Source organism: Cynocephalus volans, chromosome 11 (assembly GCF_027409185.1).
Source record: "Cynocephalus volans isolate mCynVol1 chromosome 11, mCynVol1.pri, whole genome shotgun sequence".
NCBI lineage: Eukaryota > Metazoa > Chordata > Mammalia > Dermoptera > Cynocephalidae > Cynocephalus > Cynocephalus volans.
In genome coordinates, this window is record NC_084470.1 from 71,262,104 (window position 1) to 71,289,077 (window position 26,974).

Sequence of the window (26,974 nt, forward strand, 5' to 3'; positions counted from 1 at the left end):
CATATTCATTAAGGTCTTAGTCAACATGTTTTTGTTGAGTGTTTACTATGTGCCCTGGAAAGCCATCAGAGAAGAAAACAGCTTCCCGTTTCTGTGGGGCTTCAGCCACATAGCACATCCTTGGCCTCTCTCTGCTTCTGTCCAGGTTCTTTCCTGTCCTCAAGGCCCACCTCCTCTAGAAAGCCTTCCTTTCCTTCTCCCTCCTCTAAGTCTTAGAGTATTTAGTTTACATGAGTCTTTTGAAGATTTGTACCACCTAGACTAAAGGTTCTAAGACAATAGCAACCAGATCATTTCTATCCTTGTACTTTCAGCCTTCATTTACTAGTCATGTATTTATAGAGGGCACTGGGGATAAAGTGGGGAAGCTGGTACTGCCCATACCCTTCTGAAGTGGAGAAAAGTGATCTGAAACATGTAATGATGCAAATAACCCATTCGTGAATAGAGTAATGCATACTATGAAAGAGAAGGAGAGTGTGTTATGAGGATGTAAGATAAAGAAATTGATGCTAAATTGAGGGTGGGGTTTGGAAAGGCTTCCCCGGGAAAGTCAAATTTAGCTGGGATTTGAAGCATGAGATGAGGAGGTTCAGGGGAGGACCCCAGGTAGGAAGACCCATGGTGCACAGCAGCGAGTGAAAGGTGGTGGGTGGAGGTGAGCCCTGAGAGTAAGAAGAGTGGGGCTAACAGGAGGGGCTGGAGAGATAGGCAAGGGTCAGCTTGTACATGGCCTTGTATGCCACCTTAAGGAGTTGGGCTTCATTCTAAGAGAAGGGGGAGCAAATGGATGCTTTTAATTAGGGGAGTGACAAGATCACACTTGCCTTTTAGAAAGGTCCCGCTGGCTGATGAAAGGGAATGGATTAGAGAAAGTCTGGGTGTTTCCAGCACAGTGCTTGACTAGTATGTACTCAACTATTTGTATATATTTTATAATTGGATATATACTATATACACATATAGTTTATATGAGTGAATGCTTTTCCATTGGGTTAACATTTTTCTTGACATCTCCTCCATCCATCTGGCACTTTTTCATATGGCCTCTTCTGTATCACCCTTCTAATAGCTCTAGAATTTTTCTCTTTAAAAAAAAAAGGATAAAGACTTAAACATGCACTTCACAAAAGAGGCTATCCAAATTATCAGTAAACACATTAAGAGGCAATCAATTCCATTTTCATAATCAGTAAACTGCAATTATAAACCACCACACCACTTAGCAGAATGGGGAAAATTAAAGAATAACAATACCCAATGTTGTGAAGAATGTGGAACAACAGGGACTTTGATATACTGCTGGTGAAGATATAAGGTTGTTTACCCTCTGTGGAAATCTGGCAGCATCTTCTAAAAATGAACATAGCTTTACCCTATGATGAGCAATTGCACCAAAAGATATGTACAAAGAGATTCATGGCAGCATTATTCATAATAGCTGAAAATTGAAAACAACACTATAACATGCATAAATCAATTGTGGTATGTTCATACATTGGAATACTATACAGCAATGAAAAGCAATGAACAACAGTTATACCAACAGTACAATATAGACCAAAAGAAGCCAGACATAAAAGAATATATACTGTGATTGCAGTTACATAAAGGTGAAAGTTAATGTATGCTATTAGAAATCAGATAGTGGTTACCTTAGCAACTAAGGAGTGGGTGGAGATGGGGAAGGGGCATGGACACCAGGTATGTTAGAGGAATTCAGTATGTTCCATTTCTTGATCTGGTAGTTGTTCCATGAGTGCGTTCACTTTGTGATAAATCGTTGAGCTATATGCTTAGGATGTGTGCTTTCTTCTGTATGTACATTTTATTTTGATTAAAAAATTAAAAAGGAAAAAAGAGAAAGCTGAAGATATCATTCCAAAGAAAAAAGACAGCTCAAGTTACCAATGCTGTCTCCTCAGCTTTGCATCTGTGGCAAGTGATAGAGTTTGCATGTGTTGTTCCCTCAAAACTCATGGTAGAAATCTGATCCCTACCTGGTGGCAGGTTGACTACAATGGACTGCTTCCATCATGGAGGGGGCAGCGTTTTGTCCTTACTGGAATAGACACTTACTCTGGATATGGATTTGCCTTCCTAGCACAAAATGCTTCTGCCAAAACTACCGTATGTGGACTCACAGAATGCCTTATTCACCATCATGGCATCCCACACATCATTGCTTCTGACCAAGGAACTCACTTCATAGCTAAAGAAGTGCAGCAATAGGCTCATGCTCATGGTATCCACTGGTCTTACCATGTTCCCCATCATTCTGAAGAAGCCGGTCTGACAAAACGGTGGAGTGGCCTTTTGAAATCACAGTTACAGCACCAGCTAGGTGACAATACATTGCGGGGCTGGGGCAAAGTTCTCCGGAAGGCTGTATATACTCTAAATCAGTGCCCAATATATGGTACTGTTTCTCCTATAGCCAGGATTCATGGGTCCAGGAATCAAGGGATGGAAAAAGAAGTGGCACCAATCACCATTACCTTTAGGGACCCATTAGCAAAATTTTTGCTTCCTGTCCCCGCAACTTTATGCTCTGCTGGTCTAGATGTCTTGGTTCCAGAAGGAGGAATACTTCCATCAGGAGACACAAAAATGATCCCATTGAGTTGCAAATTAAGACTGCCACCTGGCCACTTTGGACTCCCCATGCCTCTGAGTCAATAGGCTAAGAAAGGACTTGCAGTGTTGGCTGGGGTGATTGACCCAGACTTCCAAGGGGAAGTTGGACTACTACTTCACAATGGAGGTAAAGAAGATTATATCTGGAATACCGGGGATCCCTTAGGACGTCTCTTAGTACTTCCATGCCCTGTGATTAAGATCAATGAAAAATTACAACCAAATCCAGGCAAGACTGCAAATGGCCCAGACTCTTCAGGGATGAAGGTTTGGGTCACTCCACCAGGTAAAGAACCACGACCTGCTGAGGTGCTTGCTGAAGGCAAAGGGAGTACAGAACGGGTGGTAGAAGAAGGAAGTTATAAATACCAGCTTCAACCATGTGACCAGTTACAGAAATGAGGATTGTAATTGTTCTCCCTGTTGTGTTAAGAAATGTCTCTATGTGTATATAATGTACACATAGTAAGCAATTATCTTTGTTTTTGTTCCTCTTGTTCTTTATCATGTACCATGAGTTTTGGGGGTCCAGGGGCAGAGTGATAGTTTGGATGTGTTGTCCCCCCAAAACTCATGTGAAAATCTGATCCCCAATGTAGCAGTGTTGGAAGCTGTTTGAGTCATGGGTGCGGATCCCTCATGAATTGATTAATGCTCTCCCTGTGGGGTGGGGGTCCTGAGTGAGTTCTTGCTCTATTAGTTCCCACGAGAGCTGGTTGCTTAAAAGACCCTGGCACCTCCTCTCTCTCTCTCTCTCTCTCTCTCTCTCTTGCTTCCTCTTGCCATGTGATCTCCTTGTGCCTGCTTGTTGCTTACAGCTTTCTGCCATGAGTAGAAGCAGCCTGAGGCCCACACCAGACACAGCTGTCCCAGAATCGTAAGCCAAATAAACCTCTTTCCTTTATAAATTACCCACTCACAGGTATTTCTGTTATAGCAACACAAAATGGACTAATACAGCAAGTATAACTTGAAGCTTCAACTTGGTCAGTGCTTTCTCTCTCAACTCTTCTGATGTCATTTCTTTTCCCACAGCTTTTCTTCCAGGGTTGCACAGTAGGGGAGGATATTTAACAGGATATCCTCAGTGCTAGGCACTGGTAAATTTTTCTTTTGAAGGAATCTTCTTATTTTTACCTTGGTTTTGGAGACACTGTCTTTTCTGGCATGGTTCTCTTTATGCCTTTTGGATCACGCCCTTTGGTTAGTTATCTAACCCACCCACTTAGCTCCCCTCCAGGGCTCCTGAATATTTTCTTCCTTTTTCCAACTCTTATAACCCGGGTAGATGCTCCCTCTTTACTTTGCACATTTTTGAATTGTTTTTAATTGTTGCAAAAAATATGCTTCAGTTTTGCAACACAAAATAGAATAAAAATATACTTAAAAAAATCCTGGCTTTGCCACTCTGACTTAACTATGTGCCATTGGGCAATAGAAGGTGTTTCAGACCTGAGTAATACATCCCCATTTGTATTACCAGTTTCATGCTAGTATTTCTGGAGTAATGCTTCTGCATGAAGTTGTGTAACCACTGGGCAAGTTAGCTTAACCTTTTTACCTTAATGTCCTCATCTATAACGAGGATAATAACAGTCCTCTCCTCTTATGATTGTTGTGAGACTTACATGAGGTAAAACATGCAGAATAGTTGCTCAGTAAATGGGAGTTCTCTTATAAACCCACTCATGGCAAGAAGTACTACTGATTTGTACCTGCAGGTCTAAAGGACTGAACAGAGTGGGATGTGCTACCTAGAGGGGTTATTTTGTAGAGAACTGGTGACCATTCTTGGTCCTATTGAAAAAGTAGCCGTTTCCCTAAAATTCTATTCAGCCCCAAGGAAAGGTCAACCTGGTTTAGTGAGAGATACAAATAAAACAAACAAGGATACAAAATGTTTGATTTCTTTCAAACTTAGGTGATCATGTTGCTGACAGGGACTAGGGAGTGACAAGAGTACTCCATGTCTTATAGAGTCTTGTAAAATGCTTTAACAAATATATAAGAATCATATATAATTGGCACACGCTTTGTTTGAATGCAAACACTGCTGTTAAAGTGGTGCTTAAAAACAGTTTGTTGGCCTTCTCTTCGTACAGGAGAAACATTTCTCTCGTTTATACTACTCACTTGCTTAGCAAACCCTTATTTATCCTATAATGCAAGCATAATCTGCCCAACATGTCCAAATGCCCACAGATTCTGAATTACTGGAGTCTGAATTAGCAGAATTTTAGGCTGTTCCTCATGGAGAACTACAAGCATTTGAAAATGACCCACTCCAACAGTTTCAAAAACACTCTAAGAAAATTACTGCTTTCCTCTCCTTTCCTTTCCCATCCTGCTTCTGTGTTACAGTTCTAGCTTTCAAAGGAGACAGAGGAAGACAGATGCAAACATATATTTTTAGGACATTTGAATAGTTATTTATTGAGAAGCCACAGTTTTCCACACTTTCGTAACTGTAGGCTTTATATAAGGCAAAAAGCAAGATGGATTCACTACTTTACACGAAAAGAAATAGCTCTGCAGTGGACCCCTAGGTCGTGCAGTTACAGATCAAAATGCAATGTACATGACAGATATAAAAAACAGTGTGGAATAAAATAATTTAAATTATGGTTACAATCTACTGAAGGAAATATCCATATCTCATTATAAACACATTTATAGTCTAGGGTTGTAATTTAAATATTCAGTTTTTTTTTACATACACAGTTATTGAAACATAAAAGCAAAATGTAACATTTAATAGGATAAACTTTGACAGAAGACAGTTGCTCTGAACTGTGCTTGATGTTAAATCATGATAGGATTGCCCCCTTGCCATGGCAAATAAGAGAATCAATCCATAGGTATGTAGCCATCCTTTTTGGCTAACTATATAGATAAATGAAAGGATGGGTTAACAAGAACACAAAGGGTTTATTTTTTAGTTTCAGGGGACCAGAAAGAACTGAAAGTTGTTGTTGGAGACTTGCCTTTTGTTTTTCAAAAAAACAAGGCAGATATCTGTGTCTCAATGAAATTATATATACATACTCATTTAAATAACTGGCATCCACATATGTGAAACAAAGAAATGAAAATATTTGTCGTACTAGCCCTCACATCCATTTACCATCAATGCATACATAGTACATGAATGAAGCATCATTTAACTTTGCTGATAACAGAGACACACCTAGCAGTTGGACTATGTATTCTCCATGTACAGAATTTAAAGAATGGTGCTCCATATTGCTTGTAAACGTATAGACATGGAAATTAGGAAATCAGTGGATTTGAAGGTAATTTGCTAATCTTGGTACCACATAGCTAAAATGACAATTTTATTGGAAACATCTCATGGGCATGGTAGTTGACAGAAAATTCCCTAAAGGGGATAACTAACAGACTAAGGACATGCATTGATTACAGGACTCTGTCCCAGTGGCCTCTAGGACTGAATGATCTAATCATCTTCTTCATCTTCCTCATCGCTGTCCTTCATGCTGATCCCCTGCAGACCTCCACCCTCGCTCACTGACGCTGTGGCTTCCTCCACTGTAAGACGGTTCCGGATGGTTTCATAGGTCTTGCTGTTTAAGGTGGAGTCCAGGACCCCTTGCAATCGAAAATCTCTATAGGTTTTCTAAGGAGGGAAAAGATGCAATGATAAGGAAGAATTCATCTCCATGATGGGGAGGAAGAGGGTACAAAGCAGGTGTGCATGTCAGAGCACTGACCTTCAGCTAAGTGTCACACTTTATGCATTGTCAAATAAGAAGCCACCATGCTCAGCTTTCACTTGTACTGAAAACTGAGATCCACTGAATGACAGAAAATGAGAAATTGTGACAGGATAAACTGTATTAGATGAGACAAAGCAAAGAACATAAGCTTGTGTTTATTCAATTTCATAAAGGGAAATGTTCCATAATTGTTTTGGTGTTTTTTTTTTTTTTTTTGGTCTGGTTCTTTCTCTTAGGTTAGTACAACATAATATGATAAGACAGTGTAAGGGGCTATAACATCTAAATAATAGATCAAGTCAAGTGATTATCGTAGTTTGTGACTTCTGTTGCAGTCTGGTCTTTAGTATTTTTGAGTCTTATAACTGCATGAGCCATATCTCTCTGTCTCATTCACAAGACAGACATATGTATGTTGGTATATGAAACCTATTACAGGCAGCAACAATTCTGAGAAAGATGGAGCGCTAATGCCTCATCAATATGTTGCAGGCATGTGACTTATTTCTCATCTCCTTGGGAAAGAACTGTATCTACTCCGTTCACAACTTCATGGTCTCGGGGAAGAAATTTGGCTCTTATTCAAGAACAATGGATTGGTATTACTGTACCACAAGTTCTTTGTTCCTTCAGGTGATTTCTCTCGGATTTCCTTAGGTATCTCAAGGACTGTTTTTCTAGAAATCCCTTAGTGTTAATTGAATATGACCAGAAGCATCTGGCTGTTGTCTACTTCATAATTTTATTTTTTAAAAAAAGTCTCTCTCTAACTACAACTCTTCTTATCACACTGCAGATCATTTCAGCTACTGATTCTGCTGTTTGTGTCTCCTTTTGACATGGGAAACTTTCTAAAGAGGCAAGAAAAAGTTAACATACTTCCATGCCACCCCCATCATTATTTCTATTTTTAATAGGCCATCTAATGCAGTCGTAGTCTCAACAATCACAGTGTCAACCCCTCTTGAAGGTCATATGTGGTAATGACTGTAGAGTTAACTAGTGAATGCAGTTGGCTTAGTGAATTTCAATAGTATAAGATTATGGATAGGATGACCACATATCCTCTTTGTCAGTTTATGTTTGTTATCCCAGTATGATTATTCATAGCACCTTCTTTTCCATTTAGAAGTAACCTGGTTTAGACACCAAATTATAAGGTCATCCTAAATCATGGATAAAGCTGCCAGGCTGTCTGAGGAGGAGGAAGGTAGGCAGCTACCTCAACTGTCTTCACCTTGACTGGGAAAGGTGGGAGGCTGAGTAAACACAGGCAGGGTGCAGACCAGATATCCAAATAATTAACCTGAATTTTTGTACTTTTCAATCAGTTGCTCTGTTGCCCCTTAGAATAACATAATTGTTGCCAGAATATGAGAGAAGAAGAAAGGCAAAAAGCGTTTGAGTGTTCTCCCCTTTATATGAATTCCAGAGCAGTGGGTGCCCCAACTAGACTCTACCTGCCAAAGGACAGAAACCATGTCTAGTCATTTTTGAATCCCCTAACTTGTAATATACAAGTAGGGGGCTCACCTAATACTTGTAATATTCAAGTAGGGGGCTCATGTAATGTTGTATGAATGAATAAATGCTTGCTGAGTAATGAATGAATGAATGAATGAATAAACAGAGTGGCTATTGAGGCAGAAAAGAAAGCCAATTATACTAGGAAATTTGCACTGAAGGAGACCTCTGGGTAATGCGCTCAGTAAATAGCTCATGAGTTCTTACCTCTGTGGTGTGGCAATAGTTAAGTTGGGCCCACTTTTGGCAAAGGTGAAGGGGTTTCTTTGGCAGTGACATTTCTGTGTCCCTTCTCTGTGGTGCATGCCTGTGGGTTTTTTTTTTTTTTTTTGGCAGAAGACTAAGATTAAACCTCCTTTCTCATATTTGTTTCTTAATACAATATTGCTAATTCCTAACATAGATCTGAAAATATCAGTAATGAGACATAATTTAAAAATATTACAATTATGTCTTCTTTTCATGTCTACCCAGTAAGGGCCAAACAGAAAATTCCCTCCCCAACCATATTTATACTCCCCAAAATGGAATTCAAGTGGTCAGGCAATGGCTAGTGAGCTTGCCTTAAGGAACTGCAGTAAAAAATGTGAAAATTAAGCTTGGTTCATAGCCCGAGTGCACACATTCCTTTTTTAAGAGCTGCAATATGCTGCTGTCTGTAACCTTCCTTGGGTAGACGCTTTGTGAGATCAAATGCAGATGATATTAATTCTCCTTAATTACACTCAACAGAACAGTAATTCGTTTTAAGTCAGGACTGGGGTAGAAGGAGCACCTTTGGTAAAATGGTGCTAACCCAAAGGAAACTAAGAAGGGGGTCGGGAGGTGAGGGGTAGGGTAGCAGGGGGCAGGTGTGTGGGGGGGGATTTTGGCAAACTGTTAAGAAATAACAATTCAGCCACGTTTATTGTTAAAATATTTTAAGAGACTTTGTTCTTTGAAGGAGATTTTTGCATACGAGTGTTTTAAAACCCTCTGTGGTGAAGCATCAAATGGAAACTGAAATGATCAAAAACGTATTTACCCCCTTCTGTGATCTTATTATTTCATGTAAACCACTGAGATTTCACGCTGAAATAATTATCATTAGTCCAAGGCGCACACACAAGAACAGGGAAAAAAGCTACTTTCAGGGTATGTTATCTCACCTTTGTGATCCTTTACATTTGATTGTATACACGCATTGTAAGAGAAACTACTTCAATTAACTATGAGAACAATATTGATTTGCATTCTGATAACGATCACAGGACATATTTAGAAATAGCCAGAGGTAAATATTTCTATTCAATTAATTGTGGCAAAATTCCATTTAATTAAAAACTATAAATGAAATTAGTAATCGATGTACTTAGCATAACAGCACCAAAAAGTCACCTTTTGAAAGTCTAATACAAAGGGTACGATGGTCTCTGCAGTATTTTTGCATGGCAAATACATATTTTTCCTATGTGGATAAAGATAACAAATTAATTTTTATTAAATTTTTCTTTAATATCTCAGTAATAAACCATGCATCACAAAATGATTTCATAGTTTTTTCTTGTGGGAGGTATTGTTTTAGAAATCATCTTGATTTATATATAAACTAATATTCTTTGTGTTAAGGAAGATGTGCAGCTTGCCAACGAAATGTATGTCAGTAAGCTATCGGCGAAGAATAATAATCATTTTTTCTTTTACCTTTACCATCCTAATTAGTGTTTTCAATTGATAAATGTGAAGCTGTAAGTCCATCCGGTCCGTCAACCAGGTGCAGATCACGTTCATGGAGCTGTTGTACCATTGCTGAAAAAAGAGACAAAAGTTCTCCAGCCAACACATCATGAAGCGTTTATAGGGTTGAGAGGGAACGGGCCACATCTGAGTACCCCGCTCTGTTCCAGAAAGAAACAAAACAGCTAAAGAGAATTTGAGAGCACAGAGATCATGAACATTAATTTACACAAAATCACAAGGTACCGGATCAGTCTAAAAGAGATCGCTTTGGACTTTGAATCTAACATAGAAAGAACGCTTCCACCATAGACATTTCCTATACGGTCAGTTTAGAGACCATCTTTTGCTCTTCTGATTCTCTATTTTGTTGGTTAATTTTACTCAGTTGAGATTCAACACACTGCTTGTTTTCTAATGCCACTGTCTCCAGTACCCAGAGAGATGAGGGCTTCTCCACTGAACTAACTGATGTCCCTTACCAACTTACCTTTTGAAAACTCCAGACCACATAAGCTAGGTACAATTCTGGGAATCAGGCTGAGAGTCTTAGTAATTTAGGGACAAGTTTACCTTCATTTGCTCGGTTGGGATGTTCCTGATAAAGACAATGAATGAGGATTTCTCTTTAAAGGCCAAATTGTACTCTGGGCACTCTATGTGCCCCTGCATTGGCTGTGCAATCTGTTTTAATCTTAACACCCAAAAATTATGGAAGATGAGAGAAAAAAAAATCTACAAATGAGCTCATTTCAAGCTGTTGAAATCATACTTCCCCTTAAGGGGGTTAAATTTTGCTTCTTGTCTGTGAAAAATGCTTGAAGCTGTGTCACTTTAGACTGCCACCCCTGTGGTGCAGGAAGTCTCTGGTGCAGTATAATTTTGCAGTACTGCTCATATATTCATAAATCTCACTCGGAGACATATGAACAGTGTTATGAAGTGTCAGTATGAAAAAAAAATCTAATCTTTTAAACTTCACCAGGTTTCATTACGCTCTGCTGCTTATAACCAAACAATTTACAAATAAAATGAAAAGGTGTGGATGAACCTATATATTTATTTATAGGGCATCTATATGAACTGTGCACAGAAAAGATGCAAAAAAAAAAAAAGAGTGGTTAGAGAATTGAGACGATATATATTCTCATGCTAACCAATACACACGCACACACAGGCATGCGCTCACACACACACACATCGCACACCAGTGGGGATTTGAAAAGCATAAATAAAAACATGTTTCCGATGGTAACTCCACCCTTTCTCACCTAAAGATCATCCAAAATCAGTTTATGCCTAACACTCACAGTTTTTCTGAAGCCTTGTTTCTGACTTAATTTCTTTAAAAAAAATTAATTTGGGTTTTTACTTGCAAGGTAGAATTGCCAAGTTTCACCTTGCAAGAAACGACACAGTCTCAGCCATGGCGTAGAGAAGCCCTCTTTGCAATCTTTCATTTCTAGGCTCCTTCCTCATCAGAGCCAATCGCGGCTCTCCCTGGAGCCCAGCCGCGACAGAGACCACACTACCCCAATCAAGGCAGCACTGCAGCCTCACAGCCAACTTCTGCTCTTTTAAAGATCATGAAGGCGAAACTGTCAGTTTTAGGAACCTTCTGTCCCTCCCCAGGGAGCAGGCGGGGTGGGGGGTGGGGGATTTTTTTTTCTTGAGATTTGCAGTTCACTCCATGGGGGGAGGGTGTTCGCTAGGGTCAAGCTGCTTCAGGCATGGACAGGTTTTCCCCTCCAGGGGTGAGAATATTTTACTGAAACTTTTTTTTTCTGGTAGAGGGTTGTTGGGGGGTGTTTTTGGCACCTCCTGCCTTGGGATTCTGGAGCTTTTGCTGCCACTGCATCTGGGTTTGTTAAGAAGTGGTCCAGAGACAGGAATATCACTGGGTCACTGGTATTTCTGCAGCTCTGACTTACTCCTGGCACAGCTAGGGGCTCTCTTGTGTTCACCCCAGGCCTCAACTTCCACATTCACTGGCTTGTATCTGACATGCAATCTGGGGGCTCAAAGCCTCTATTTTGAGAGCCATAAGCAACCTCCCTTTTCTCCCAGCCTCCCGGGGTTGGAAGTTGACCTTCAGGCAACCCTGGTAACCTCCTGGCCAAACCTGCAAGCCCAGGGCCTCATGCTGGGTACATCTCAGGGACACAAAAGAGGAGTGTGGCACTCTGGCTTCTAGGCAGAGGTGGCATTTTGCTTTGGCTGTGACAACAGACAAACCGGCGCTGGCTTATATCACTGCCAGCAAGCCTTGTGCAACATGCCTTTTTCTCTTTGCTGAGAGACGTGCCACCTTTCAGGAAAAAAAATAACACAAACCCCCCTCCATTTTATGTAAGCAGTTCCTACTCTTGTAAATGGCTTTTAGATAGTAAAATAATAATAATAATAATAATAATAATAATAATAATAATAATAAATAGAAATAAAAAGATAGGTTACTATCAACACTCTTGCTCTGCCGCTGAAAGGGTAGGGAGGTAGGAAATGCATACAGCAAGGAATCAGCACATCACACGCTGATTCCCACCCCAGGAGAACAAGAAAGCCTTGGAACATCCATGCGTTTCCTCCTGGATCTCACATCTAGCAAAAGAAGTGTAAAAAATGTATGATGCCCCATTGGCTACACATTTAAAGAGGCAAAAGGGAGTAACTCACTCCTTTCCAAACCTTATGCTCAGTAGATGAAATTGGAGGCACTTTTGGATGCAGCACAGCGCTAACTTGGTTTTCCAGAAAGGAGGCGCTTAAAGGCATTTGGATGTTGGAGAAAGCAGGAGGCACTGTCTTCTAGAACTTTTAAATGTTAGAGGTAAAAGGGATCTTTCATACTATCCTTTGCAGAGAAGGAAACAAAGGCCCAGAAAGGTGAAGTGACTTGCCCACGGTCCCATAGCTACTGAGTCCAGACTGGCAGTTCCCCAGGATAGCCACTGGATTAAAATAGCTGATTGCCTACCATAACGCCGCCCTAATGGGATATAGTAGCAAGTTGGTCATGAGAGCTGATCTTGTACATCTCTTCCCAACCCCAATTCAGAAATAGCACACTGATAGCTAGAAATAGGCTGTAGTGGGGGTTTTTACACTTAGGAAATTGGCCAATGCCACAAACCAGGGCTTTCTCCCTCCCAGAAAGCCAGTTGTTCAATATTTGTCAGCACATTACGGTGTGTAGGCTGTTCCTGCTCTTCCTCATGGGGCTCACAGCACTTAATAGTCAGGTTTGCTTTATTTGAGATCAATGCTAATGCAGCAGATTTGTTATGACTCTTCAAAAGAGGAAATTAATAAAACATTTTAAGTTCTCCCCATTTTGTTCTGTCTTTGGTTGAGATATGCCTTTTCCAGAGCTAGTCGAACACCTGGGCACTAAATTTTTGGTAAATGTACTCTAAATGCATAGAAATAAGAATCATGAAATGACAACACATATTAAGTACTCAAGTATAATCATGACTCTTTTGCTGCCTCACCTTATTTCAGGTATATTAATTCAAATCTTCCTAAAAAAGGTTGCTTCAATCCTAAAAAAGCACTAGAGAAATAAAATCCCCAGTAGCTGGGGTTCCTTTAAAATATGCCCTCTGGAGATAATTCTGTTATGCTTTTAGACTGGGAACCCATAAGGATGCCCATCACAGCTATGGCCTTCAGGATAACAGGGTCCTCGGAAAGTTGGAAACTTCTCCAGCAGCTGCAACTCTATTTATCTGAAGGCTCTATTTAAAAAGAGCTGGAAGGCTGATCCAAAACTTTGTTATTTAATTCTTCTTTCTTCCTTTCTACAATGTAATTGTTAAGAGCATAGGCCCTGACACACAACTGGGTTTGTAATCTTGGGCAAGTTCCATTCCCAGAGACTCAGTTTCCTGGTCAGAAAATGGGGATTAATCAGCTTTTTATAGGCTTTTTCTGATGAGTAAATAAAATAATGCTAGTAAAGAACTCATCATAGTACTCAGCACACAAGGCCTCAATAGATGTCAGCTATCACCATCATCATCATCAAGACACCATTTCTGCCATAGCAACCATCAACATCATCATCACCATCATCATCATCATCATCATCACCATCATCACCATCATCATTTCTCCCTTCTTTGCTCTTTCTCTCTCCCCAAATCTAAGAGATTCCAAAAAACAAGGAAGAAAGCAGAGCAAGTTACTAGGGAAAGCCATGTGTTGGTGGAAGAAATTATTCCCTTTGGAATATCTCTGGAATTATATGCATAAATTGTACATTACATAAGTAGCTCTTAGCAATGTCATTCCATTGTAAAGTCATTTTGTTTTAGATCATCACCCAAACCTATAAAACCATCATGGGTGCATAAAGTACATTTTAAACTACATCGACCTAGATTTAAGTCTTATTAAAATGATTCAGACAAAGAATGAATGATTTCTCAAACCCTATGGCAATAATTTGCAGCTTCAGCCTGTGCTGGCTACTTACTAGCCAGAGAACCTCAAGCATATTAACTCTCTTTCCCTAATTCTCCTCTTGGGGTTACTACCAGAATCTACTCCACAGGATTATTGTGAGCATTAAAAGAGATAGTTTATGTAAAGTCCTCAGCAGAGTGATTGTCACATAGTAGGTACTCAATAAAATTTAGCTAATGTTGATGTTATTACTCTCAGAAACATACAAAGAGATTTTCTTGATCCAGTTCTAGTAGAAGCTTAGATCATTAATATGCTGGTACACTCAGGCCACATATTCTGCCCTGCAAATTTATTAACTTCCTTTAGAGAAATCTTTATATATAAAATATCTGTTCCGTAACACTGCAGTTCAGTATGGCCAGGATTAAGGTGAGGCAGGGTCATGCATGGGCAGAATCAGATACTGTCTTTAATTAAAATTTTGATATTTTATTCATGGTGAATTTTTGGCATTAATTTTGATTTTGTAAAATGTTGTATTAAAATACTATTTATCTTGATTACTACATTTTTTGGTTCTGCCTTAAATTTTGCGACCAAGAAGTGACTAATTTATCTCTCCCTAGTTCTTGCCTTTGGGTTCACTGTTCCTTGGAAACTTTATTCCCTGGAAGGGATACAGGATGGAAAGATAAGACAGTTAATTAACTCTTCACTAGGCACTGTAGGGTTCACTGAAAACGGGCTTTCCCTTAGATCTGAATAATCCCTAATCAGCAATATTGCTACAGCGATTGCTGTGGTTATGTCTTTTGCAATAATGACCACCTCCACTTATATGGGTTTAATTCCCAACCCCAACATCTTGATGTTAATTTGTTGTGCTAAAGAGACTTTACTGTTAATGGTATATTTGTTTTCAGAACATGCCACATATCACAGAGGAGTGGCAATGGAAATAAGGAATAGAGGCTGAAAGGAGATAGAACCATTCACTGTATTTCCATACTCACGTATCACAAGGGTAATTTATCCCCTTAACTTACACAACCCCCCTATCAGACCAGATCATTCTACAAGACTTTAGAGTCTACTGTTTTCAACAAAGTACTATTTCCTACAGCATTCTTAATACAAAACCACTTATGTGCACACGTGTGTACGATTAATAAAAATAGTTACCAATTCATTGAACAATGAACCCTTACAATGTGGAGGCGCCATGCAAAACATACTACAAGCAATTATATAGTTTCATCATTGAGTTGAGCTCTTGAGAGGTCAACACCATTAACAGCCCCATTTTGGAGATGAGCAAAAAAAGCATAGATATCTCATGTAAGTAGTTTATGGTCACATAATTAGTAAGTGGTGGGAGAGGTTTCAAGTTGGTTATTTACCATAAATCTGTATGAGTTGTTTGCGTTAAACTCAATACTTTAAAAAGTACTGGATTTGTTATATCAAAACAGCACTGGTTCTAGGTGTCTCTACACAAAGTCATTCAGCTCTGAGGTTCTCAGAGGAAAAGTTTGTGGGTAGGAAAATGCTGTTGAACCTGCCTCAGAGCCTGAGCTTGGTCTGGTGTCAAAAAGATTCTATGTTTTATGAGCTTAGAAAGTTGCTAAGCAGATAGAGCACGGTGTTGTAACACCAAGGTCAAGGGTTTGGATCCCCATACTGGCCAGCCAACAACAACAACAAAAAAGTTGCTAAGAAGAGTTTGGGGGATCAGGGGCCTTCCCATAAAAGACTACTAATGAGCCTTAAAGAGCTGATGGGTGAGAGACAACCATTTCTGATTCTAAAGGGAAATGATTAGAACAAGTTGAATAGGGATGAGGGATGCTATTTCTTAGCTAGAATCAACATATTTTTTCTTTTTCTTATTGTCCTACCTCCTTTTTAAAATGTTATTTTAGGTTGGTAACTCAGCAATTGCTAGTGGGAGAAAGTTCTCACTGTGGGCAGTTTGAGTTTTTAAGGAGGGATATAACAAGACAAGTTGCCTTCATCACAATGGATTGAATTTTCCTAACCGAGTTTGAGAGATACAAAAGTTATAATATTGATCAAAATTTAAGTTCTGAAAAATTATATATCAGAAGCTTTAATTTTTTAAGTGAATGGGGAAGCAAAATAGTAGAGCCTTTTCAAGTCAGGGAAAAAAATTGGGCTCATGTGAAATTAAAGGTCACGTCATCAAGGAAGCTCTATAAGAGAAAAATTTTAGGCAAAGTCACAAATCCAGTAAAAATACTCTAATGCATAACTCAGTTATTCCTGTGTTGTTTTTTTCTTTAAAGAGAAATTCCACTGAAGTATAACATGCATAGTGTAGTATATCACTTTTAGCAAAACACACACACACACACACACACACACACACACACACACACACACACACACACACACACACACAGCCCTATAATATATGTTGTTCCATGTCTATAACTGAGGGTAATATTTAGCCCAATGTAATAAAAAAGAGCTCTTATAAAAATTATGGTATTTGGCCTAAGGACTAACAACCACACACCAACACACATCTTCACACACCTTTGATTAAAAACTTGTGACTCAATCCAGTATATCCCTGGCCTGAGTGATAGTTGAAATTCACTAGGAATTATTTCTAAATAGGTATTTCCTTTGAGACTGGCATGTCCAAGCCAGGAAGGAAAAGCACTAAATGCCTGGGCAGCTCATGTCTAAACTCTAAATAGTGCTGTAGCTGACTATTTATCATCACTCATAGTTTCACTTTACAGGTGAGAAACTGGGACTCAGAGAAGTAAAGTGGTCTAACAGCCAGCAAGAGATAGAGCATGGACTCAAAATTCTGAGAGGCAATGCAATCTAGTGGCTAAGAAAATGAACTTGACCCAGAGCTCCTGTGTTTGAATCTTGACAAAAGCTTTAACTTCTCTGTGCCTCAGTTTTCTCATCTGATAAGTGGGGATAATAATAAAAACTACTCAGGGTTGTTGTGGGGATTAGAGTTAGTATGTGTGCAGTGCTTACAACAGTGCTAAGCACATACTAAGAGTCAGCTGTTGTTTTCTGAGCCATGCTATCCTATCCTGCTTCACAAATAAGATGTTGCATCTCCCTAAGTGTGAGCTTTTCAGAGTTGTGCAAAACTTTCTGAGCAGCCTCCATTCTTCTAAAAATGCCTGAGTAAACAGGTAATTTGGTAACTGCTTGGTAACCAACTTGTGTGTTTGGACTGAAGGGACACAGTGAATGCTGGAGGATTTTTATCTTTTCTCCGGAAAGTACCCTTTCTCCAACCTGGCGTAGCCATACATCAGAGAAACTGGCTGAGTGTCTTACCTAGGGTATTTAATGAAGAAATGACAATTTGTTTGTTGGCACGGAGTCAAAGAGGAACATAATACTTTGACCACACCCATGTGGCTAAGTTCTTCACTTTGTTTTTGATGACAAAAGTGGGTTATTATTAGTTAGGGGGGAAAAACCCAACAACCCACAATCTATTTAAATTGCTATGTTGAAATACTGTAATGAGATATTTTACGTTTGAAGCTTTCAATGCATATTTCTTTCTTACAACTTGAATAATTTAAGAACATGTGAAAAGCATCATTCAGGTTTCTTTATGCTTCCACCAAAGTACCTGCAGCTTCGTTAACCTAAGCCACAGTTCCAGGTCTAACGATTGCCAGGGATCTGGTTGTAGTTGGTGTTGTAATCAAAGATGCAGAAAGCTGGGCTGGCTGGTTAGCTCAACTGGTTAGAGTGCAGTGTTGTAACACCATGGTCAAGGGTTCCCTGTACCAGCCAGCCACCAAAACAAACAAACAAACAAACGCCCCCCCCACCCCAAACCACCAGAAACCACAGAGAGGGCATGACAAAGAAAACCTGGCATGTTCAAGCCATCTATGCCAAGCAGGAAAGCACTGAACAACTGTATATAGTTTATAGCAAGTTTCAGGATTTGTCAAAGCTCCCCAAGGGCTGAATAAACACTTTCTAAAAGGGCACTTGATCCCTTTTAGAAAATGGGTACGCCATTGAAAGATGCAATCTCTTGCTTTACTTTTGAGTGTTGCTGTAATTCAGGATTTGATCCTCCAAAACAACTGCTCTTAGAAATGGGTATTTCCCAGTCACAGCTTCAGGACGCGCAGCTAAAACCACAAAGCCATAACCAGACACTAAAATCAGAGGATACAGATAATTAGAATGACTTTCCCAGCTGCCCAAATGTCTTTTTTATTTGAAAATATTTTTGTTGTTGTTGTTTTAACATCTGTAATGCTTTGGATGCCTAAAACCCCATCTCATTGAAGTCTTTACACAGCTTTCTTAGGGCTGTGGTAATTTAAAGTGGTCAAGTCCTAAAGTCTAGATTGCACCTCCCTGAGGACTCATGGATGGAGAAGTCTGAGACACCTTGCTGAAACCCTGGTTTCAGAGACTATTGATAGCTATCTGCAACCTGGTGCTGAGAGAATTCAGCTACTCCTTTGCCTTTAGCTTCTTCTCATAAGGAAGAGATAGTGCAAAAAAAAAAAAAAAATTTAATGGTCACTGCTTAAAATTTTTAAAATTGAAAAACTTCTATTGAAACAAGTAAATGGAATTTAGCATTTCAGATCAATATTATTTTAACTCCCTTAGAAAGAGCTTAAATAATATCTTAATATTCTTTTCTTAAAACAAGCAGTTATCTATTCAACTCTCTATACCTGAAATGCAAAGAAATATCCAACAATCAGTACCTCTTTAGCATCAAAAATTTTAAATGAATGATTAAAATGATGAATCCATACCTGAACTCCTGACATAACGCATTGCAGCCTTCTAACCCCAGTCAGTCCTACCAATATTAGTTGCATGAGGGAAATTACAATGGGGAGGTAACAGTCCTGAAAGATCCTTTCCAAGAGCAAGTCAAGCAAGAGAGTTTAATTCCAAGCTTAGCTTCCATGGGCTATAAAGGAGTCTCTCACTGGAAGACACATTCTGTGTTTTTTTAATGGTTTGGTTAACCTGTTAGCAGTCTCAGTATGCTATACAAGCTAACCAAAGCCAGACTGGAAATGAGTTTGTTGCTCCTGAATCAATCAGATTGTATGAGACCCCACAAGTCACAACATCCTCTTTTATCCTATCCATCCGCATGTCACAATATGGCAGGTGGTCACCTGCAAGAAGATGTGATGGTCCCTGAAAGGCTTTCTTTCCTAATAATCATAAGATATTACTGAAAATAGTTTACCATTTTCAAATGAGAAAATGAAGTTGAAGAGCAACTCATAGATATCTGCTTAAAGACAGGAAGACGTATGATGGGAAAGCAGAGACACTAATGTGAATTTTCAATTGAGAGCTCTACTTCAACTAAAACGTAATACCACTCTTTCACCATTTCCACAGCCTGAGTAAGTGCTATTATAGAAAGAGGGGTGACCTGGCAATTCCACTTCTGGGTATAGGTGCAAAGAAATTGAAAGCAGGATCTTGAAGAGATATTTGCATACCCACACTCATACATAGCAGCTTTATTCACAGTAGCCAAAAGGTGGAAGTAACCCAAGAGTACATCAGAGGATGACTGGATAAACAAAATGTGGTATATATATATATACAATAGAATATTATTCAGCCTTGTCAATGAAGAAAATTCTCTCACATGCTACAACACAGATGAGCCTTAAGGACATTAGGCTAAATGAAATGTCAGTCATAAAAAGACAAATCCTGAATTATTTCACTTACATGAGGTAACTTGAGTAGTCAAATTCATAGAGACAGAAAGTAGAATAGTGGTTGCCAGGGGCTGAGTGGAGGGAGAAATGGGGGAGTTGTTTCATGGGTATAGAATTTTTGTTTTACAAGATGGAAAGAATTCTGGAGATGGGTTACACAGCACTGTGTATCTACTTAACGCTATTGAACAATACACTTAGAAGTGGTTAAAATGGTAAATTTTTTGTTATGAGTTTTTACCACAATTAAAAAAAAGATGGGAAATAAAAATCACTTTCCATACTGAAAAGGAAACTTTGCTTAAGAAAGCTTGAATATATAGCAATGTACATATTCTAATCTGGAACACTCAACCACGCTTTAAAAAAAAAAATTCTTTGTAAGATGAATGTGGTCATTCCATTCAATCTCAGGACTGAGACAATTTCTCAAGGCTGAGTTTTGAGAATGTGAAGAACAAAGAACAAATCTGGTAGCATTTGCTCAGTCATTTATTTGGTTTATTTAAATCATGCCATGGGGCCAACATTTCTAAATCTGTGAAATAGAATTAAATGAAGCCCAGAGATGAGAATTGAGAATCCTCATAAAGGATTGGGTCCAAACAACAAAAAAGGATGCATTTTTTTTATACCACATGGCACATCACCTTATGTGTTTTCACAGAGACTCCCCTGTCCCCTTACCGACCCCCCTCCCAAATTTTCCAAGCACAGATTGGATCAAGTGGCACTGTCAGCCCTGAGACCCTGGTTGCCCAAAAGGGCAGCAGCTCTCCATCCAGAATCATTCCCACCACAACAGACTTTTAAGGTTTGGAATGTGTGTTCAGGAAGCCCTTATTTTAGGAAACGATTAAGTAGAATTAGGCTAATAATGTGAGGCAGGCAAAGCTTTTGCCCTTTGCTGAGAAATAAGTCCTACATGGAACAGTTATACTAATAAAAATCATGTATTTCTTAAATGCCTCAAAATGATCTTTGCACCAAACTCAGCAATTAACACTGCCCTACTGAGGAGCATTTATTCCCCAGGCTCAGGAGGATTAATCTCTGTGTTTGCCCGACCAATGTCCTTCTTTGGTGAAAATATAGTGTGGGGCTTTGGGCTGGGAACAGAATTTTCTGCAAGCAGGAATCTTGCAGTAAGTTTAATTCCTTTCTCATCTTAGAGGGTGGCAAGGTGAAAAGGAAGGTCTGGGAGCCCCCCACTAGGTCCAGATGGAGGCCACGCCAAGGATCTTCTTGGGCCTACCTGTTCTTAACCTACAGGGAGGACGGGGAAGGCATTTCTTTCAAGTGGCCTGGTCTACTGAGGGGATGTTTTCCGGCCCCCCCCAAATCCACTCTTCCCATCAAAGTAGCCAGAGTAGGCCTTCTTCTGGGCCAGAAGCAATAGATGTCCCAGCTCCAAGGCTGGGCAGGAAGTGACCGCTGGGCTAAAGGGGGATATAGACCCTCCAGTCTGATGCTTTGTCTCCTTGACAACACCCCAGCTGGTGGCCCGAGTTACAGACTTGATTTCTTTTCTTTCTCTGCCCACCCTCCCCACTCCATACTTCCTTCCCTCTTTCTCTAGACGCAAACGTACCACATCCAACATAAAGTTGCCGAAATAGCAATCTTGTCTCTGAATATATAAATTGCAAAAATTGATATGAATAAATCTGCAAGTAGCACACTGATTGTGGCACATTTTATCAAAAAACGGCACTCGGTTGCTTGGTGGCTGCGGAGGGGGTTGGTGTCATTACACATACAGAAAAACATCTGCAAACTCCCAGTTTCTTTACTTAGAATTGAATGGAGGCATGACCTCCTGTTCCTTGCCATGAACCCTGAGTTCACACTCATATTTTACATGTTACAGGAAGCCACAGCTCGCCCCAGGGGTGCTGCAAACAGACATGCAGAAGCCAGATGTAGTCCCCCCCTGCTCCTTAATGCACCTGAAGAAGCTGGAAACTCGACATTCAAAAGCTGACATGCTTGTAGCTTAAGGTCACTTCAGATTTTGTAAAGAGGAGGACAAAACCAGGAATGCTTCTAGGGCTGGGCTGTCAGCGGGGAGGCAGAGGGATTACAAGAAACCTGTGACTCTGCCTCTTTCTGCCTTTGCTGGTAGTTTTTTTGTGTGTGAACAAGTGCCATACAACAGATTGAGCCTCGTATAAAGGCCTGAGACTGTGCAAGGGCTCCCTGCTGGGCCTCAGCTGTGCTTGCAATTAGCAATAGGCACGGAGTGATTATTGTTGGGGTAGCGGATGGCAATGTGAAGTGACAAGTTTTATGGGGGAAGTTGGGAGTGGGGATGCTCTGCAAGTTTCTCTTTCTTTCTTTTTTCTTTCCTTTTTTCTTGTTCTGCAAAAATCCCTTCCTTGGGAGGCTGCAACCTCCCATTTCAGTGAAAGCTATTTTTTTTTTTCCCCTTCGTCATACAAAAGAGTCTTAACAAAATTGTTGAAAGAATATTTTTCTCGGTGCTTCAGAATGTGGGTTTTCTAGGTCAAAGCTTCCTTGCTGGCCTATTTAATGTCAGAAATACCCATTTGCCTCAAATTAGCAGAGAGCTTGGAGTTGAGGGCAGGAGATTAAGCATACAAAATTACTCAGCAGGTGACGGTGGGGTGGATTTGGGGGTTGAGAAGTCTTTAAAACTGACTACAAGACATTATATACTTCTGACAAAAGAACATAGTAATCCTACCTGCTTGCTTTAACCACTGTTGTTTGCCTATTATTATGTGCTTTAATGCTCATGAGAGCAAAACTATTGCTGATACTACTCAATTACCATAGTAACTCACACCAGTGACCTCTTATCACAGGACTCCCAGCCCAGCTGAACCAATCCAAAGAGTTTGTGTCATTTTATTTATTTAAACAGTGACATATACTTCGACTGGAAAGGCTACTCTTCTTTGTCTAGAATAAGAACTTGTTTTGAAATTTTGAGTAAAGGCCTTTCACCTTTTGAATCCAAGATGGTTCTGAAGCTTATGAAGTATTTGAGACTGTGGGACCCCCTCAAAAACATTATGAAGACACAGAGAACAATGGCCAATAAAAAGAAAAGAACATGTGTGCATCAAAAGCCAGCAGCCTCCCAGCTGCAGAAAAAGTCATTTTCCCACTCGGGTCTCCAGCTATCATTTCCAAAGTTTGAGAGGAGAAAGATTGGAGGGTCCTCTTGGGAAACCTTTCTATTTTATCATATCATTGGGGCTAAATGCAGATAGGACAAAATGACTAACTGGGGGGATTTAACTGTAAGTTTTAAAAAGGAAATAAAGGTAACATTGGTATACACTTCTCTAGTTTTGCATTTTTCACTGACTTGTGAAGGCATATGTGAGCATGTATGTGCAAACTGTATGGTCTGTCTGAATACTACTGGCAATTCGGATTTGCTGCATTGTATTAGCATATTAAACACTCTCGGAAATCCTGTAGTAAAGGAACTCTTTTGATTTTGTGTTTTTCCAATTGTATTTGAGTAAAGAACCACTTTTCACGAGCCATCTATTATCTCTCAGGGATTTATGTTCCATTGAATCCACTTTTGAAAAACATTCTTTAGTGACATTAACAATAAAAATTAGCAATAACAACAATAATATGGTAGCAAACACTTAATGAGCACTTATTATGTGTCAGGCACTGTTCTAAGCAGTTTATACGGATTAAACTCATTTAATTCTCCTTACAACCACAAGACGTAGTGACTTTTAAAATCCCATTGTACATTTCAACAGTATATAATATTTATATGAATTTGTTCTCCATGAAAAAGGAAGAAAAGGAAATCTAATAAACCATATGTAATAAATTGGCTTTTAATTTTTATTATATTTTTCCTGCTTCTGACCCTCCAAAGATCCTGAAGCCCATAGGTCTCTAAATAAATATTTTTTCTATAATTCCATGCCCTGTTTAATATCAAGTTAAATAAAGAGGCAAAATCCTTCAAAATCCTTCCACTTTTAACCTCAAGGTACCGAAACAATGAAATATACTTTCCCACTATATCTCTTTTGATTAGCCTCCAAAGCCCCACTGTCTTGAAAGAATCCATTTAGATATCAAAATTAGGTCTGTGCTTGTTTATATACAACATGCCTTCTGAAACTGCTGAGTGTCTAAGTAATTAAATAAAAAATGGAATTAGTGGTCAAACCCTGAATAGAACATAGAACATGGGCCTGACACTAGCTGTTCTAATACTGGACTTATCATAGCAAAATCAGCACAAACGACAGTTTGTGACTTCTGTGAAACAGACAAGCTCTTGTAGCAAATGTCAAAGGCCGACACCTCACTTTCAGCAAGTGAACCAGGGAACTGTGATATTTCAGAGAAAAGGAACAGTTTTCTATGTACCTGGAATTTCTCAGTTCAGACCATTTCTTTCTCCATGAGACATAAATAATGAGCCCAATGTGATTAAACCCCAATCAGTTTCTAACCAGGCCTTGTCTGCCACCTGGCTCTCCCAGGGCAGGTGTGCAGTTTGGGTATTAACAAACTGACCACCGTTAACAATACCTTTTTCTGGGGCCTATTTTTCTCTGGATATGTTGGGGATTTAGTCGTAGGGCTCCCTGTGCATTGAGAAAATGGACCCCTATGCCTTTAGCCTCTGTCTTCTCAAAGGAACCTACTGTTTTGAGAAAATGTATAGTTACAATCCGAATCCACACTTTCAAGTCATATCAATTATTTAAAGCTCAATTATGTTGAAAACAAAATTCGAGTTTTGGTGGCACATCCTACCACCTATTATCCATGCGAGAAGTGTGAATAACTTATCTGAAAACTATTCTCTGATACACATACAAGGACTTAAGAGGTAGGAGAAGGAGTCAGTGCATGAACTGAATTCAGATTATTCAAGAAAGCATCTGCCCACTCCCCTGATTGCTTCTTAGGTATGGGAACTACATTTAAAGTTAACTGCATTAATTCATAAGCAGATTGACGTAAGTAACTGAATAAGAAATTTGCATACCATATAGAAATGATTATAGAAATCATACTCTAAAATAAGGATTGCAACTCATGTACAGAACAAAAAGATAAAGCGGAATGCCAACTTTGTCTTTTTAAAACAGGGTTGGTTAATCACATTAGGGCTAATTTCATAATTTGCACGTTAAACTTTTTATACTCATGAATCATTAGAGTTTTGTGAGCCAAAGTCAAAGTTTTTTACTTAGAAAAATTCACATTGACTTCAGGGAATTGTTTTCCTGGGCTGAGGCAATTTTAATCATTCCTTTCCATACTATAAACACTGTATATTCACATAATTTCCATTCTATTACATGGAAAAAGCTTCAGGTAAATAGGTAAATGGGATGCTTTAAGTCAAACCACACAGCTAGTATCCAAGAGAATGATGAACAGACAGAAATACACCATCTGGAAGTTGCCATCCAGAACCCTGTGATTCAAAGACAATAAAACCCAACAACTTAGAGCTGGATCCAGAACACTTCTCCAAAGTCCTGTAAGCAGTTTTAAAACTATGTCAACTTAGTGAACATGAGCTCTTTGGGGAATGATTTCTCATAAGGAAAGAGTGTGATCTTTTCAGGAGCCAGAGGCGGCATTGAGTGGTTCCCGAAAAGCAGTCAACAAAGCAGGATTGGGTGCAGGGACAATACTTGGAGGGTTGTCCAGGAGCAGGAAGGAGTGTTGGGTTTCAAAAGAGAAGGCAGAGTGGTATGAAGGTAGGAGAAAAGATGGCAGCAGATCACACAGTGTAGGCAGCACAGGGGGACTGGAGACGGCATCTTAACCTCTGACGGAAACAGGTCCTGATATCTGGGGCTCAGGGATGGGGAAAAGGAAGACGAAGTGCTGCTTTTTAAAAGTTAACATGTGTTTTCACCATGCGCAGCTGGGCTCTGCCTCCAATGGCGCCCTTTCCTCTTGCTTTATTTTTAATCTCAGGAAGCCATATTCCCCTCTTGCTACTTCTCACTGCGTATGACTCTAATTTTTTTTTCTTTTTCTGGGAGGGAGAAAAAAACCTTACATATTTGCCAGATTGCTTACCCAAACCTTACCCTGGGGAGCCAGCCATCCTATTTCTGTAAAAGGCACAAACTTCAGACCACTGTCTTTATACAAGGTACATATTCAACCTTGCTGGGTGCCCTGGATATCTATGGATGGTTTGGGATCCTCCCTCCAGGAGGTAAGACGTCTGCATCAGCTCAGCTCATCCACTGCAGCGTTCAGATGGGTCTGAGCACAGAGAGCTAAACCACAAATTAGCCATGAGTTAATACATGTGGCCCAGATCACCCTGCCTCGCCGTCAGCACTTCCCGTCCACAAAGCGCCCTCCCCTTCCTCTCCACACCCGCCCCCCCCCCTTTTTGAGGCGACAGAATAAGAAATTAAACACTTGTGGGTTCATTCGAAAGAGTGAATGAAATTGAATAAGCTCTCAGTACTTGAGGCGCACAGCAAGCGCCTGAATGGGGCAAACCTCCTAAGTTGAATGGAGTGTCTTTTGGGACCAATTTGTCTCTTTTCACTCTTTATTCTTCCCTTTTTGCTGACAGATGTACAAAGGCGGAACTGCGCCGTGCAGCTTATCCGCATGCACCCACAGCAGCTGTCACTTTTGTCGAGCAAGTTAATCAAGCAAATGCCACCATATCCCACTTTCTATAAGGAACAACATGTTATAGACAGTAGTCTTGCCTAGAAAGAGACTTTATTTTAACTTTGATTGGCTTGGTTCCCCTACCCCTCCCAACACTTTCCCTCTTTCCCCCAAAAAAGGAGGGGGAAGGGGGACTTTGCCCAAGCCAACGATTTGGCTCTGACAATATTAGATTTAATAATAATATTGTGCGTGAGGCTGAAGACCGATCTGGAGTTCTCTCCTAGGGACTGAGGGATGCCCTGGGTATGGTTTTTTTTTTTTTTTTGAGAGTGCTATTGTTTGTGCTGGACTGTTAGGCCGCATGTCTCAAGTTATAAAAAGAAAAGCTGAGGGCAGAAAATAGTATTACGCCATGGATGTCTTGGATTAATTTTATTCTTTTTTCCTTTGTAAAGCAGGTTGTGTTATTTACATATTTCTTGTGATAAGCCTCCTTGCCTGGCCAAGCTTACAAAGACTGTGCTAAATACATAACAGCGTTCCTTTGTGCATCTTGCCGTTAGTGAGTTCTTGAAACTGAATGCC

The 26,974-nt window shown here is 39.8% G+C and overlaps 1 protein-coding gene across 3 annotated transcripts in view; it reads right to left on the bottom strand.

Annotated features, from left to right (window-relative positions):
• Positions 1–6,094: 6,094 nt before the first annotated feature.
• The window catches only part of CADPS (calcium dependent secretion activator), a 431,225-nt gene continuing 410,345 nt past the window's right edge, over positions 6,095–26,974 (bottom strand). For all 3 annotated transcript variants that reach the window (XM_063113329.1, XM_063113327.1, XM_063113328.1), the window contains 2 exons: positions 9,582–9,686; positions 6,095–6,274 (listed from right to left, as the gene is read on the bottom strand). In XM_063113329.1, coding sequence (XP_062969399.1) covers positions 6,095–6,274; positions 9,582–9,686 — 285 coding nt within the window. The remainder of the gene's footprint in view (positions 6,275–9,581; positions 9,687–26,974) is intronic.